The sequence below is a fragment of the Danio rerio genome, chromosome 8 (genome assembly GCF_052040795.2).
Source record: "Danio rerio strain M-AB ecotype USA chromosome 8, GRCz13ab, whole genome shotgun sequence".
NCBI classification, from domain to species: Eukaryota; Metazoa; Chordata; class Actinopteri; order Cypriniformes; family Danionidae; genus Danio; species Danio rerio.
The window spans coordinates 8,498,513-8,514,573 of record NC_141028.1 but is presented as its reverse complement, the minus strand read 5'-3'; the positions used below and the strand labels follow the sequence as shown (position 1 = coordinate 8,514,573).

The following is a 16,061-nucleotide window of genomic DNA, read 5'->3' as shown; positions in this document are numbered from 1 at the left end:
CCCAAGGATTGGCTAGCCCAGTCACCAGACATGAACATTATTGAGCATGTCTTGTTAGGATGAAGAAGGAGGGTTGAAGATGAATTCAAAGAATCCTGAGGAACTCTGGGAGTCCTGCAAGAACGCTTTCTTTGCCATTCTAGATGACTTTATTAAGAAGTGATTTGAGTCATTACAGAGATGTATGGATGCAGTCCTCCAAGCTCATGGGAGTCAAACACAATAATCATTCTTTTTCTGCTGCAGCATAACTTTATATTCTTTACTGTACATTATTTCTGTTAAGTGACAAAACATTTAAGCAAAGTCAGACCTTACTGTCCTAATTAAATCATTAAAAATCAAGGCATGATCATATTTTATGATTGGTAAAATAAGCATAATCTAGAAGCCTTTGCCTTTCAAATATGCCATTCCTGATATTAAATAATCAACAAGAGGACAAGTTATTATTTGTTGTTCCTAAAACTTAAACCTGAGACTTTTGTCAGGTAGTGTAAGCTTATACCACTGCATTCACATATTTATTTTTTTATTATAGATTTCTTTTTCCATTTAAAATGATAATTAACATAGATTATTTTCTACAAAATATTACAGCATAAATTGTTAATGATAAAACATTATATAATAAAACAGTTAATAATATAATATTATTAATAATATAGTTAATGTTAGTTTTTTTTCAGGATTCTTAAACAGTATTACATTCAATAAACAATAAACAGCATTATTATAAAATGGAAATGCTTAAACATGTTTTCCCTTTTGATCAACTCACTGTCACTCCACTTGATTTATTTATAGATAGATAGATAGATAGATAGATAAATAGATAGGTAGATAGATAGATAGATAGATAGATAGATAGATAGATAGATAGATAGACATTTGCATATTACCATATTATCTATAGTTTGTAAACATAATTTATAAAAAACTTCTCATGACAAAAGTTTAAGACCGCCTGCTCACCTGTCAATCAAGAGTTGTAACTTTTTTTTTAAGCCCTAGTTCCAAGAAATAATGTTTATGCATTGTGCACACAAAACTATACGCTTAGCTATGCTGTTTTGCATTCTTCTACTGTAACAGTAAATGATGGGGAATGTAGTGAAAGTCTGTGACAAACTAGTTCTTTAAGTACTTTTTGGCAAACTTTATACGTAGCCACAGCACACAGAATATGTTTTACAGTCAGTGAATTATAAAAAAAGTTACCAATACCAGTCAGCTTCCATTATCATTTTAATTTACATTCCCATGACACAGAAATTCATGTCATTAAGAGTTTCCCAGCCTAAGTAGTGCTTGCATTAAATGGCCAGTTCAGCCAAAAATTACAATTCTGTCTTTAATTACCATCATGTCGTTCCAATCCACTGAGAGATTTGTTCATATTCACAACACAAATTGAGATATTTTAGATGAGATCCGAGTGCTCTCTCATTCTAAATATACAGCAATGGTCCAGAAAAGAAATCAAAAACATTGTCGAAACATTCCATGTGGCTTCAGTGCTTTAACTGTAATTATACAAAGCTCCCAAATCACTGAAATACAAAACTGTAAAACAACTTTTTCACCTTCTGTATCAGATCAGGGTGCACATTTGCTACTCTTCCATGTTGCCTTACTGATTCTAATGTATAAAATGCACATCCTGATGACCTAAAGATAATATTTTCTTATCTCAAAAGATAAGAAAAATTAACACAAAGTCGTTTTTAAAGTTTTTTTGGTGCAGAAAATTTCCTTGAAGCTTCGTATGATTGATCCACTGAAGTCACAAGGAATGTTTTGGGTAGGGATGCTCATTTCGGTTAATTTTGCCAGCAGACAACCACCGCTCATTAACCAAATATTACCTGTTAACTGGTCAGATTAATATTAAATCTGTATTTAATTTTAAAAATATATCTGACTTGTCTATTTTGTCTAAAACATTAAATATTGCATTTTAAAGCACTGCTTTAGTTTAACATGCGAACAACAGCAGCACACAGAACATAACAACAGAACATCTTCAAGCCCCCTGCAGTGTTTCTAACAGCATAGAAGATAAGAATAATCTACAAAAAAAAATAGAGCTACCCTAGATGTTTTTCATTTAATTTACAAATTTAGATTACAAAACGAAAACACTGAATCCTTTTAAACCAGCAGTTTTTTCCAATGTTTTTTTCTGCCATACAAAAATAGTGGACTACCTCAAATCAATCGCTCAACAGAAAATATGCATTTAATTAATGCTCCTCTGTAATTTTTATATCACAAACCTCTGTCAACATTTTTAATGTAAGTCATTAGTGAAAAGATTATGTCTTGAGCATCTGATTTTACCTTAGAGCTAGCATGCTTTTAATTTTCTTCGTCTTACTTGCGGTTCATGTACTCGTGATGTATGCGCGTGATAAAAGACAATGACAAGGCGCGCATATGTTGACTTTTTGTAAAGTATTGACTTTAGCATATAACAAATGTTGTTGTTTACATATGATATTGCATTCATTTACACATGTTTTATAAGCTGTAAAATGAATGCCTCAGCTTGGTGTGGTGCTATCCTCAAGCAAAAATCAATAAAATGTTTTTAATTGTTTGATTTGTAGATGCTGTAGGCTATTTTAAAAATGGATATTTTTTAAAAGAACTATTAATAACTGTTATTTGCCAAATGGAAATAAAAGTTTGGTTTGTTGGTTGCACACTAAATCATCACAATTATAGCCACAACATTTGTTGTGTTTACGAGCGGTGGCTGGCTTAAGGCTGGCTTGTTTTCAAAGCAGAGCACTTTCAGAAGGTTTTGTTTTGCGGCTTCTTTCTTCAATTGTGCAAATAAACGGACGTGTTTATGACGCAGATCCAGGACAGAGGCAATCAGCATTAGCGCTGGTTTGGCATCAACTCATCTTTGTCAAACTGTGACATATCCTTCTTTCATTTAGCTTCTTTGGCAATATTTGAATGTAGGGAAGTGTGATTGCACTTGTTACCATCCCGCGAGTTAACAAATCGTTACCTTGGAATTATAATGTTCTATCTGCGTTTTGACTGATTTCGAGATAATGAGCTTCAAAGTTTTTGCATTCCATAGCAAACAATACATGTGTAACATTTAACATTTAAATAAAAAGTCTTAAAATATAAACAACTTATAAAAAAAAATCCCATAATGTAAATAAGTTGTCAATTAATTGGAATATATTAATAACTCAATTTTGACAAAAATGTCAGATAGAACCTTATAATTCTAAGGTGACGAAATGTGTTGCACATTTATGCAGCCAAAACTCTTCTTCATCTTCAACATTCAATATTTATATTTATTTATTTTTTATTGCTTAACTGATAGCAATAAACGGTTTAAAACGCACCCTTTTAGTTAACTGTTAATCAGTTGTTATGAGCATCCTTAGTTTTAGGGTAATTGTTTTGGTTTCTTTTGTTTTAAATTAAACGTTAACTTAATCGAAGGATTTTGATTCTCTTTCTGGACTTTGAACTTCTCTGAACCATTGCTGTCTATGGAGGATGAGAGAGCTCCAGGATTTCATCTAAAATATCATAATTTGTGTTCTAAAGGTGTAAGAAGGTCTTAGGGGATATCTATAGATGACATGATGGAGAGCAATTAATCAGTGTTTCCCAACCCTGTTCCTGGAGGCACACCAACAGTACTTATTTTGGATGTCTCCCATATCTGACCTATTGACTATTTTCTAATGTTCTGATGAGTTGATTCAGGTGTGTTTGATTAGGGAGAGGTTGAAAATGTTGGTGTGCCTTCAGGAACAGGGTTGGGAAACACTGGTATTTAATACCAAAATCCTTTAATCCTATAGACCTTTTTCTTGGAACGCAAAATTACCCATTATGCTTTGCGTGTATGCGCAAGGAAAATGCGAAGAACTTCCGGTCGGCAGCTGATGCGTGTAAACAGTCACATTTGGACAGCTTTGAAACGATAGTTTTAGTCTACTTTACCTGCTTTTATCCTCTTTGAACTAATACTGTTGTCCATCAGCACCATCTCCTGGACTGATCATTTAAAGAAATGCGATCTAATAGGATGGAAAACAGCTGCTGTGAGGCGTTTTCCCCTCGTTGTCAGACGGCATCTTCTGCAGTTTAAATGAAGCCTCGTCATCGCTAAAGTCAACATTTTCTCTTTATTTCAAATATATAACCAGCCCAAACAAATGTAATTCACCAAAATGTTTGACACACACACGTAGCCTGTACTGTCTCACTGACACACTGATTTAATAACTGTGACAAAGTGAAATTTTAGGCTAGTGTCATTTCGAAATGACAGAAAAACACAAACCCTGGTAAAAACAACACACGAAATAAAACACAAACGGCTCGCGATTAGAATGAACAGCAAATCAGCCAGCAGAGTATCAGTAACAGACTTTTATTGGTCATTTTTGTAAATTGCACGACTTTCATACCTGTTAAGTTTCATGCCAGTACTCTGGTTTGCTCTCTCTCTCTCTCTCTCTCTCTCTCTGTGTGTGTGAAATACACACACTGTATTTCTGACGGCAGACACGTGAACTAGGAGAACGTTTTTCTCGTATTTCTGACGCGCTTGAACCACATGTGACAGATTATAACTGCTTTAACAGGCACATTTCTAAATTGTGTGTCACAAAAACACTCTGTTATCCATTAAAAAGCGCAAATTACCAGTTGTACACGCTGTAAACGGAAGTTTTTAGCATTCCACCGGAAGACGCTGGTTGCTATGGTGCCCTCCATGCAGCAGCCATGAAAAAGGTCTATAAATATGACTATTTAAAAAGGTGTATTTTTTCTATGCCTTCTTTATGAATGGAAATCTTGAATCTGTCATTTACAATAGCCTACCTTCACCATATTCAGCAGTGGCATTGCTAACTGGATACTGTACAAGCTGAACATCTGCCTTGTTCTGTTATATAAATAATACAGAAGAGCATCTGCCATGTGGCGTCATCTGTTCTTTTCCCCTTTCTCCTTCTCCCAGGGTGGTACCGAGGATACACACTACGACAGAAATCACAAAAGGTGTTGGGATAATTATCATCCTAGCGATAAACTGACAATCTAATCATTACCTGACATTCTGCGGCAGGCAGAATGAATTGCGTGGGATTCTCACAAATGCTTCTTTTGTCTTATTTCAAAAGGGCATTTTTCCTGCCAGCTACATTCATCTGAAAGAAGCCAAAGTTGAGGGAACGGGGTAAGAGGCAGATCATGTGTTACTTATGCTTTATAATTCATTAATGGCAAACTGTCTATCACTTAACATCTCTCAATTAACCGCGTGCTGTCAGAGGAGTCTGTAATTCCAGCCATCCGCTTGGAGTTTTCTTGTTTAACTCTCAAGAGACCTACACACGTAACACTTTTTCGATGGTGTTAAATAATGCAGCATTCATAAATACTTTGAGATCTATCACAGCTATACATTTGGAAGTGGTTTATGGAGTCAGTCTAGGGACATATATACCTGCAAAATAAAAGAAAGTTTTGCAAACCAAAAATAAAGTATCAAAAAAAAATTGTAAGATTTTTAATTTTTAATTGTAATCTCAAAAAAATCGCAAAGGGAAAATTGAGCTTTGGAAAATAAAAAGGCAAACAAAAACAAAGAACTGCAAATGAAAATGAAGTAGTGCAAAAAAAAATTATTATAATTTTTGCAATTAAAAAAAAATCTTATATTTGTAAAAATATTTTTCAGTATTGCCCTTACAAAATCTCTCAAGTCAATTGCAATGGTTATTTTGATTTGCTAGTTTTACTGTTTGACAATTTAAACATCTTCCCCAAAAGCTAAGGATTTAGGTATTTTAATTAATCCCGTTTAGATTTATGACATCGATTCATGGCTGATTTCCTTTGTGTCACAATGTCTCCAGATTATGATATCGCCTTTCATAGGAGGCATGTCCGGGCATGCTGTAAACAGTTCAGTTCCTGTGACTCCACCCCCTTGTCAAATCAGGGCCAAGAAGTGAAACACACAGGCTGCGTCTTAAACCGCCTACTACTCAGTAGGTACTGTATTTGAATTTAAACATACTACTCGGCTGTTAGAAAACTACGTTCTATACAGTATGAACCTGTAAAGTATGAATGGAATTCAGACGTACTACATCCGCCATTTTGTCATGGTCACGTGACCTACCTGCATCAGTTGCGTTGCTTCACTTCCATTCATGAATTCTTTCGTGGGGCATTATAGGATAGCGCAGCGTGCATGGGATGCGCACTCCAGAATCTTGCCAGAAGTAGTAAGCCATCCGGGTACTTCTCGCATACTGATTTTCGAATTCTTTGAATTCAGACATACTACTCGGCTCGCAAATCTACTGATTTTAGCGTACTGTATTGTATGGAAGTATGCGGTTTCGGACACAGCCACAGAAATGTGAAGTGCAAAAAAAATAAATTTTTTTTAAAAAGCATCGCAAACTCAAGGTTAACTGAAAAGCAAATCAAATTGAGTGTTGCAATTGTCTTGAAAGGTTTTGTAAATGCAATACTGGGAAAAAAATATTTAGCAAATAAATAAATATATATATATATATATATATATATATATATATATATATATATATATATATATATATATATATTTAAAAAATTGCAAAAACGATAATTTATTTGCTCTTCTTTATTTCCGTTTGCCAAATTTCTTTTTATTTATCAAAAATCTTTTTTCCCTTTGTGATTTTTTTTTTCCAATATTTTTTCAATTTATTTTTTATTTATTTATTTTTTCGAGATTTGCATTATCTTACAATTTTTTGCTCAATACTTTATTTTTGGATTGCAAAACTTTCTTTTATTTCTTATAAGTATATATGGCCCTACTGACTCCATAGAGGCTCATTGCACAACATAACATGGTCACCACATTGTTGACATGACTGCTGCACCAGAATTAACAAGCTTCCTAGAAAGGGTTTGACCGGAGATATTTTTTTTCCCACTCATGTTTAGTGTTAATAAGAGACTGTTACTTTACAGAAATGTAGACTGTGCTTAATTTGTGATATACACTCAAAAAACAGATTACTGCTGCTTGTTCAAATTGCCTGTTTAATAGCCTGGATAATCTATTTGTTTTATGTTCCATTTAAATTTGTTAACTATTAAGTTAACTTAAGCATTTTGTGTTGGGACAACATGAAGGAATTGTGTTGGTCCAACTACCTGGTTAGGGGATTTGTAGTTCCCTGTATACCTTACGTGGGATTGAATTAAGAGAGAGAAATGTTGACAATACAGGTAATCTTAGATGTTTAAAGTTAATAGAAAGACTGGTTCGAGTTTAATCTTCATTTTAGTTTGACCAACTTTGCCCACACTGAACTGAGCTAAACTGAACTTTAACACTGAAAACTGGACTGACACAGTTTCAATTTATCAGAACTTCTGTGTTAATCTGCTTTGACACAATGCATACAAGAGAAGCTCCGGAGTGAATGTACCTGTTTTTTTGTCTGTGCGCTTTTAAATTAAAATAAATATAAATGTAAGATAAAAGGTGAAACATTTAAGTCTGGATGTAGGAAATGTAGGTCAGTGTTAAAATTTTTCAGTTTTGTGAAAATAAAATACCAAAAAAATTATAAAAATGATTTATGGATGGCTGGAAATCCTTGAATATGCTTTAATTTTAATCTGTTTTGAGACTTGGAAAGTGCTTAGTTTGAGCTTGAAGTCCTTGAAACTGCTTGAAAATATAATTGTGTTGCTTTCGTTATGATTATCTTACTGTAGGTGATTTAGTAAATACTCAGAATATTATACTACAGAATACTCTATATAAAATATGATACTATACAAAATACTAAATTATACTGTATAGAATAAAATAAGGATTAGCATCTGATATAATGTAGGCAAATATGTAACTTGTTATGAAAACGTGCTTACATTTTCAACAAGCTCATATCTAGCTAGGGAAAAAATGGAAGCTGCATATTAATTCTTATAAATTATGCTAAAAATAATAAGAGTTCATACTAATTTTGATGATATTCGATTGATTAAATATGCCTTGTTGACAAAAGGGTAATATCTAATGGTTTAAAGAATATTGGACAAATATATATTTTTAAAATGACAATAAAAGAGTGTTTTGGAGCTGCATTGTAAGCCTTAAATAATCTTATGAGTGTTGCTTCAATGATTCGTTATGCAAATATGCCAGATTTGGGTTTGTTTATGAACTAAATAAACTATTGCTATGCTGAATGACATTTCCTCTGCAAGTTAAATTAAATTTTATTAATTTAAGTAAAAAAAAAACAATTAAACCGGACAAGTTTGAATTTAGAGGTGGCTTATTGGTTAGCACTGTCACCTCACAGCAAGAAGGTCGCTGGTTCAAGTCCGGACTGGGCCAGTTGGCATTTCTGTGTTTGCATGTTCTCCCCATGTTGACATGGGTTTTCTCTGGGTGCTCCGGTTTCCTCCACAGTTCGAAGACATGCACTATAGGTGGACTGAATAAACTAAATTGGCCGTGGTGTATGAGTGTGTCTGGGTGTTTCCCAGTACTGGGTTGCAGCTGATAGGGCATCCGCTGTGTAAAATATATGCTGGTTAAGTTGGCGGTTCATTCCTCTGTGGTGACCTCTGATGACTAAAGGGACACTTAAAAATTTAGTGTTTTTAGAGCTATTTTTGCCAGTGCTATAATGATACTTAAAAAATATTAAAATTCATAATGGTTACATAACCATATCTCCACAGATTGAAATTTATTATTCATTATACTGAATTGAAATGCCCAACAATTAATTTCCCTCCATCCAAAATCAAACCCTTTTACAAATTTAGCATTAATTAAGTTGTTTCATAATACATCATGAATATCACTGTGTGGCTCTCTCAGGGTTAAAGAACCATGAAATATCATTTTGATTTGAATTTCTGAATTATGTTTTTTATTTGCAGAAAACAAGAGACCGTCGTGCCTACAGAATTGCCTTTAGTTCAGGAGCTCGGAACCACACTTCGAGAATGGACACAAATATGGCACAAACTTTATGTGGTACGTAAACTCACTTGTGTTTGCTTTGCATCTAATTTATGGATTTGTTTGTTTGTGGTTTTTTTAAACTTGTTTATTTTCTCCTCAGTTTTATTTTCAAATATTTGTAAAACAAATTGTACAAACATTAACAGACATTTTTTTTACTTAATCAAAAGCAAACAAAGAAAAAAAGCTAAATATCAGAGAGATGAAAACATAATAATAAAAAAAAATAATATTTATAATAATAGTAATAATAATAATAATAATAATAATATTAATGGTAATAATAATAATAGCAATAATAATAATAATATTCATATTATTAATACCATTAATAAATATAATAATAATAAATAATAATAATAATAATAATAATAGTAATATTATTAATACTAATAATAATATCAATATTAATAATAATATTATTAATAATAATAACAATATAATAATGTCCTTCATAATATTAATATTATCATTGTTATTATTATTATTATGATTAATAAAAAAGAATACAAATACGAATAATAATAATATTAATAATAATAATTATAATAATATTGATATTTTTTATAATAATAACAATAATAATAATATTCTTTATAATATTCATAATGTTAATAATATTAATATTGATAATAACAACAACAACAATAATATTAATAATAATAACATTAATAATAATAATAATATTAATAATAATAGTAATAATTATATTTATAGTAATATTAATATTATAACAATAATAATAATTTTCTTCATAATAATAATAATAACAACAACAACAACAACAATAATAACTACATTAATAATAATAGTAATTATAATAATTATATAAACATTAATATTAATAATAATAATAATAACATTAATAATAATAACAACAATATTAATAATATTAATAATAATAATAACAATAATATTAATTTTCTTCATAATATTCATAATATGAATAATGTTAATATTATTAATAACAACAATAATAATAATAATAATAATTATTATTATTATTAATTTCAAAAGTCCTGTGGTGATCCTATTTTTAAATATTTTTTAATGATGAGATGTATATAATAATATAACATCAAGATATCCCTAATATCCAGATTCTAGGATCATAACTAAGTTGAATATCTGTAATTTTTGATATATCAACTATATATTCCCAAAAATCAGACAAAACAAGACATCTCCAAAGCATATGCAGCAAATCTCCTTTAGCTGCAGTGCACCTTTGATATTTCGAAGATATAATAGTAGTAAAGAGATGCCTTTTTTTGGTAGTTTAATATGTCCAATGCAATATATTAAATTGGATTTGTCTATGTTCAATGGATATTAAAGTAGACAGCATTCTGTTCGCACACTTTTACTCTACCATATCTTATGTGCATCCAAGATCCTCCTCCCACTTCTGTTTCAAAACAATATTGTCATGTGCTTTTAAAGCTCCATGTTTATGAATGAAATGTTTTTGCCATGAGAATAGCCTTTGTTTCTGACGTGGCATTAAATAAAAGTGTATGATGACGAGCTGTCATCTTTGTAGTATGTTTGAGTACACTTCTCAGCTCAACACATAGAGAGTTTCCCACCGTGTGTTTGCTCAACACAGACAAATCTCCTCCGTTGTGTTTTGTAAGCTATGATATCATTGTAATCACCTGTTCGTCTGCATAACAGAACAACAAGAGCACGCTGTTCCGGAACGTTCAGCAGATGGCCTACAGTCTGATCGAGTACCGCTCGCAGATTGTGTCCGGCACGCTTCCCAACGACGACCTTGTGGAGCTCAAGAAGAAAGTCACAGCAAAAATCGATTATGGGAACAGGTGTGATATGCAGTTGCCTACAGCGCAAGTTGTTTCATCAAAACTATTTGAATAGCTTTTATTTTGAATGACATTTATGATATCGTAATGCAATGCATGGCTATTGAATTATTATTATTTTTTTAAGTAGCTTTGTTTTCCAAAAGTTTTTGAAAGTGCAATCCTTTTATACAGTACACGTGCAACAGCTAGAAGGGTAAGCATGAACTGGTCAAACTCAAACAGCCCCAAACCCTACCAATCCTCTAGGACAGGGGTGTCAAACATACGGTTAAACGAATTTAATGCGGCCCGCGACTGCTGTTCCAATTGTTTCCACTGGATGGCACAATAGCAAACTGTTCATTTCATCCGAGCCAGAAGCCTGTCATCATTACTCATTTAATAAACGACTCAGATAAACTTTATACTGGGAGAGACCAAAATGACATCTAAAATGGCTACACAATATTTGTACACCATTAGAAATGGCTTATCAACTAATTTAGCTTTATTTAAATAATCTCCACTTTTTATTCTAGTAATTATTATCATTTTTAGCAATAATGTCTATTTTTATTCATTTTTTTCTGATATTTATGTCTCATTTAATGTATATTTTATTAATTTAGTGATTCCAGTATAGCAACTTTAGAAAGAGAGAGAGAGAGAGAGAGCACCCTTTACCTGTCAGTGGGTGCACATGGCTCCTAAATAGCATAAAAGTAAGAGAAATAGTCGATTTCTATTATTTCAACAGCCTTTTTAAAATAACTTTAACCCATTAAAAATCACATTTATATGCTGTGGGAAAAAGGTGTTTTTCAATCAGGCTACCACTGCAAGTATATTTCAAACCTGTGGGAAGCCCTGCACACTGCAGGGATCTCACGAGGAAATTTAACTATTTTGCGTTTTGTCAGTTTAGTGACTATTGCATACAAGTTCAGTCGTATGAAAATGTACTATTTGAAAAAGGAGGCATGGTACCCAACCCCACCCCCCTCCCCCCTTTGTTTTGACCAGTCCGGCCCACTTGAGAACAGATTTAACTCCATGTGGCCCCTGAGCTAAAAGGAGTTTGACACCCCTGCTCTAGGAGGAGAATAAAACTAAATAGCCAAACAAGCAAGCCTAATAATAGCATAATGACACAAAACAAAGAAACTATAGGTTAAAGATCAAAACAAAATACCAATAAAATAAATATATGTTTATGTATAGTTAAGGAAAGGGAAATGGCTACTGAATTTAAAATGTTTTTTCATTAAAAAGATTTGAATAGCTTTTATTTTGAAAGGCCTTTAAAGCAGGGGTTCTCAACCTTTTTCACTTCAGGGCCCACCTCCTTCTTTGAAAATTTTTTGAAGGCCCACGTCTGATATTTTTTCTTTAACTGATTGTTTAGAGAAAATGCTTATTTTAAATATTTTTTATTAGCAAAACATTTATTTTGCTTATACTATTATTGTCTTATTTTACAGCATTTAAAATATATAAACGAAACATTTTAAATATGGCGCAGTGGGTAGCACTGTCACCTCACAGCAAGAAGGTCGCTGGTTCAAGTCCAGACTGGGCCAGTTGGCATTTCTGTTTTTGCATGTTCTCCCCGTGTTTGCGTTGGTTTCCTCCGGGTGCTCCGGTTTCCCCCACAAATGCAAAGACGTGCTGTATAGGTGAATTGGGTGAGCTAAATTGTCCGTAGTGTGTGTGTGTATGGATGTTTCTCAGTGATGGGTTGCTGCTGGAAGGGCATCCGCTGCGTAAAACATATGCTGGATAGGTTGGCGGTTCATTCCACTGTGGCGACCCCTGATTAATAAAGGGACAAAGCCATATGTATATAGTGAAGAGAGCGAGAGAGAAATTTTAAGATAGAAAATGAATATATATATATGTGTCAAAATTAATTAATTGTTTCTTCGGTGCACTGCGATGCAAACGCGGACATTTCGGTATCGGTTCAGTAATAATCATAACCGGTTATTATGTACTGACATCATTTATCTCCTATGCGCTCTGTAGCGAGGGAGGTGAGCATGAGTATTTACAACACTCAGCCAACTCAGGGCCGGCCCGTGGCATAGGCACCATAGGCAAATGCTAAGGGTGCTGTATATCCAGGGAGGCGCCAGAAATGAGCGCGGTTCAGTTGGTTTTGTTTTCGATATTCTTGACACACATTTAGTTAACGTCATAGACGGCAATAACTCAAAAACCTCTTACCCTAAAAAGATCTAAAGTGTGATTCATACAAAAAAGACAAGCTGGTCAATGTTTCACAGCTGTCTTTCTTTTTTTCGCTCGACATTACGAGCACTGCTCTGTTTAAGCCCTCGCAATATGTGTTTAGCTGGGAGAGCTCACGCTGAGAGGAGCTCTCAGTAAGGGACCGTCGGCAAAGTGCTTCTTTTTTTCGTTTTTCTGCTCCGCTCAGCGCGAGCTCTCCCTGTTGCGAGGGCTTAAGTGTGTGTGTGTGTGCTTCTTTGTTAGGTGCTGTCTATGTTTGTGTATGTGTTTAAATAAGAGACAGTGTGGTGCTGTGTGTCTGTGTGTTTATACAGACAGCTTGTTAAAGCCTTCCCTCTAAAATATAACACTGTATATGGAAAGCATCGTCAATGCACCATGATGCACCGAGATATCGAATTGAACCGAATCGAAGGCATGATAATCGTATTTTTTAAACACACAGATTCAAAGCTCCTGAGTTGTTCAGGAATTTTTTTACAACTGCGGATTATTTCAGCCTTTTTAAAAAAAAATAAATACATATACAGGACAACTTTAAAATAAATACCTGTACAGAACAACTGATGACAAAAAAGCTGCTGCTTTGAATTGGACTCACTACTATTCATCTATTGATTGTATCCATTAAAAATAAACAAAAAAGTCAAATACAGTAAAAACACTCTAAGTCTGTTAAAACACATCGATCTGTTGGCGGTTGGGTTTTTAGGATATTGTTGGAGTTCACTGACAGTAGTGAACTACGTTGGCCGGAAAGTCAACATTACAAAGTGTGAAACACTTTTACAAAGCTCGAGACAAATTTACATTTTGAAAAACATTTTTACCTATCATCAGACACAATTACATTGGAAAAACTATTTAGCCAAGGACGAAACAAATTTACATATTAGAAAAAATTTAACAAGATGCAAAACACCTTTACTCCACTATGGCGACCCCTGATAAAATTTACAATCACAGATTCCTTACGGAAAGGGAATGTACCACACACTGGGAGTGACGCAGGGAAAAGTTGTTGCTGTTGGTGAGCGCGGTAAATTTGTGCTGTGGAGTACATGGCGTAAACAAAGTTTATGGTGACTGAACATGCACTGTGGTCAAGGGTTGTTTTTCCTCAGGAATAGTTTTTTACTTAGTAGTTTTAAAAATGTATTTTCACTTTAGTATATTTTTTGTGCTGTATTAATACGTTTACTCCACTTTTTTACTTTAACCTGGAGTCACTGCTTTATTTATTTATTACTTAATTAAAAATATATATTCGATTCGCTAAATAGAATAATCAGTTCTGTGATCCCCATCCGATAAAATCATGCATAGAAAAATCACCTAATACAAAACAACCTCAAGGCACTTGCGCTTTATAAATATAGCAAACATGTACAGTGTGAAAGCATTACATATCTCCAGGAATGCACACATCCTTACACTCAATGACATTCAGATGATGATGAAGAAGTCTACTGTACGAGGACCAAAAATTAATCCATATCCTTGGATATCCAATCCTTAATCCTTTCATTCATTCGTTTTCCTTCGGCTTTGACCCTTTATTCATCAGGGGTCACCACAGTGGAATGAACCGCCAACTTATCCAGCATATGTTTCTCAAAGCAGAAGCCCTTCCAGCTGCAACCCAGTACTGGGAAACACCCACACACTGTAATATCCACACACTCATACACTACAGCTAATTTCGTTGACCCAATTCAAAATAGTGCATGTGTTTGGACTGTGGGGGAAACCAGAGTACCTAAAGGAAACCCACATGAACATGGGGAGAACTTGTAAACTTCACACAGTAATGCAACTGACCCAGCTGGGACTCGAACCAGAGACCTTCTTGCTGTGAGGTGACTGTGCTAACCACTGAGCCACTATGTCACCTCGTCAATCCTTTATCCATCACTTCCGAACTCCAAACATATACTTGTTTTAGAGATGTACATCCAATACTTTTTTGTTTGTTTGTGCTTTTCTCATGGTTTAAATGATCATGTTTTTTGTTCAACCTGCTGTATCTGCTTCATCTTTGTTGAAACGCATAACAATTAAAGTGTATAAAAGCATATATAAACCTTTAGATTTACTGAGGTGCTACTTGTAACCGTATATAATTGATAACAAGTGATGCTGTTTTGTTATAAAATCTGACTTTGCCTTTTACACAGAATTCTGGGTCTCGATTTAGTGGTGCGCGATGAAGCTGGAAACACTTTAGACCCTGAAAGCAGCAGCACAGTCAGTCTGTTCAGGGCTCACGAGTCGGCATCTCACAGCATTGACGAGAGGATACAGGAGGAGAAGGTAAAGCACTTGATTTCGCTGTGTGCATTAGCGAATTTGTTGATTTGCTGGTACCTGCTAGAAAAATATATTCTTTTTAGTAATGATAGCTGGCTTGGTATTTAGCTGCCAAATAATTTATAGGTGAGACTTAAAATGTATGTGCTTTTAGTTTTAGTTTTGGTTAGTGCAAGATTAGAAACTGTTAAATAAAATTGTTTTTGTTTTATGTGTATCAGAAGTTTCCACATGAAGGTTGCCAGATTGGCTTTGAGTAAATCCAATAGATGTCTGGTAACTGGATAGTACATGGTTAGAAATGTTTGAAATGATTAAATAGTTGTATATTATGCTGTTTTGATATGAAACAAATCAATAGTCTGAATATCTTTTATAAAACCCCATTGAGTCTGAGATCTCATTCACAAGGGTGACCTGGCCAAGAGGTCTGCAGCTTATGAAATAAATAAATAAATAAATAAATAAAAATAATATAAAAATACAGATTGGTTATAAAGCTATACTACATTGCAATATATTAAAAACACAAACATTGGGAAATGTTGGAGGATAGTCCTTACCCCTAGTGGAGGAGTTCAAGTATCTTGAGGTTTTGTTCATGAGTGAGAGAAGGATGGAACGTGAGATTGACAGGT

The 16,061-nt window shown here is 33.7% G+C and overlaps 1 protein-coding gene across 4 annotated transcripts in view; it reads left to right on the top strand.

Annotated features, from left to right (window-relative positions):
- Positions 1-16,061, top strand: part of dock5 (dedicator of cytokinesis 5) — a 174,983-nt gene that overhangs the window by 33,986 nt on the left and 124,936 nt on the right. For all 4 annotated transcript variants that reach the window (XR_015497246.1, XR_015497247.1, XM_087263788.1 and 1 more), the window contains 5 exon segments: positions 5,018-5,058; positions 5,181-5,236; positions 8,971-9,067; positions 10,733-10,881; positions 15,291-15,426. Coding sequence is in view for 2 of the 4 variants with exons in the window: in XM_087263788.1 (XP_087119914.1) it covers positions 5,018-5,058; positions 5,181-5,236; positions 8,971-9,067; positions 10,733-10,881; positions 15,291-15,426 (479 nt within the window). In the remaining 2 variants the exon portion in view is untranslated.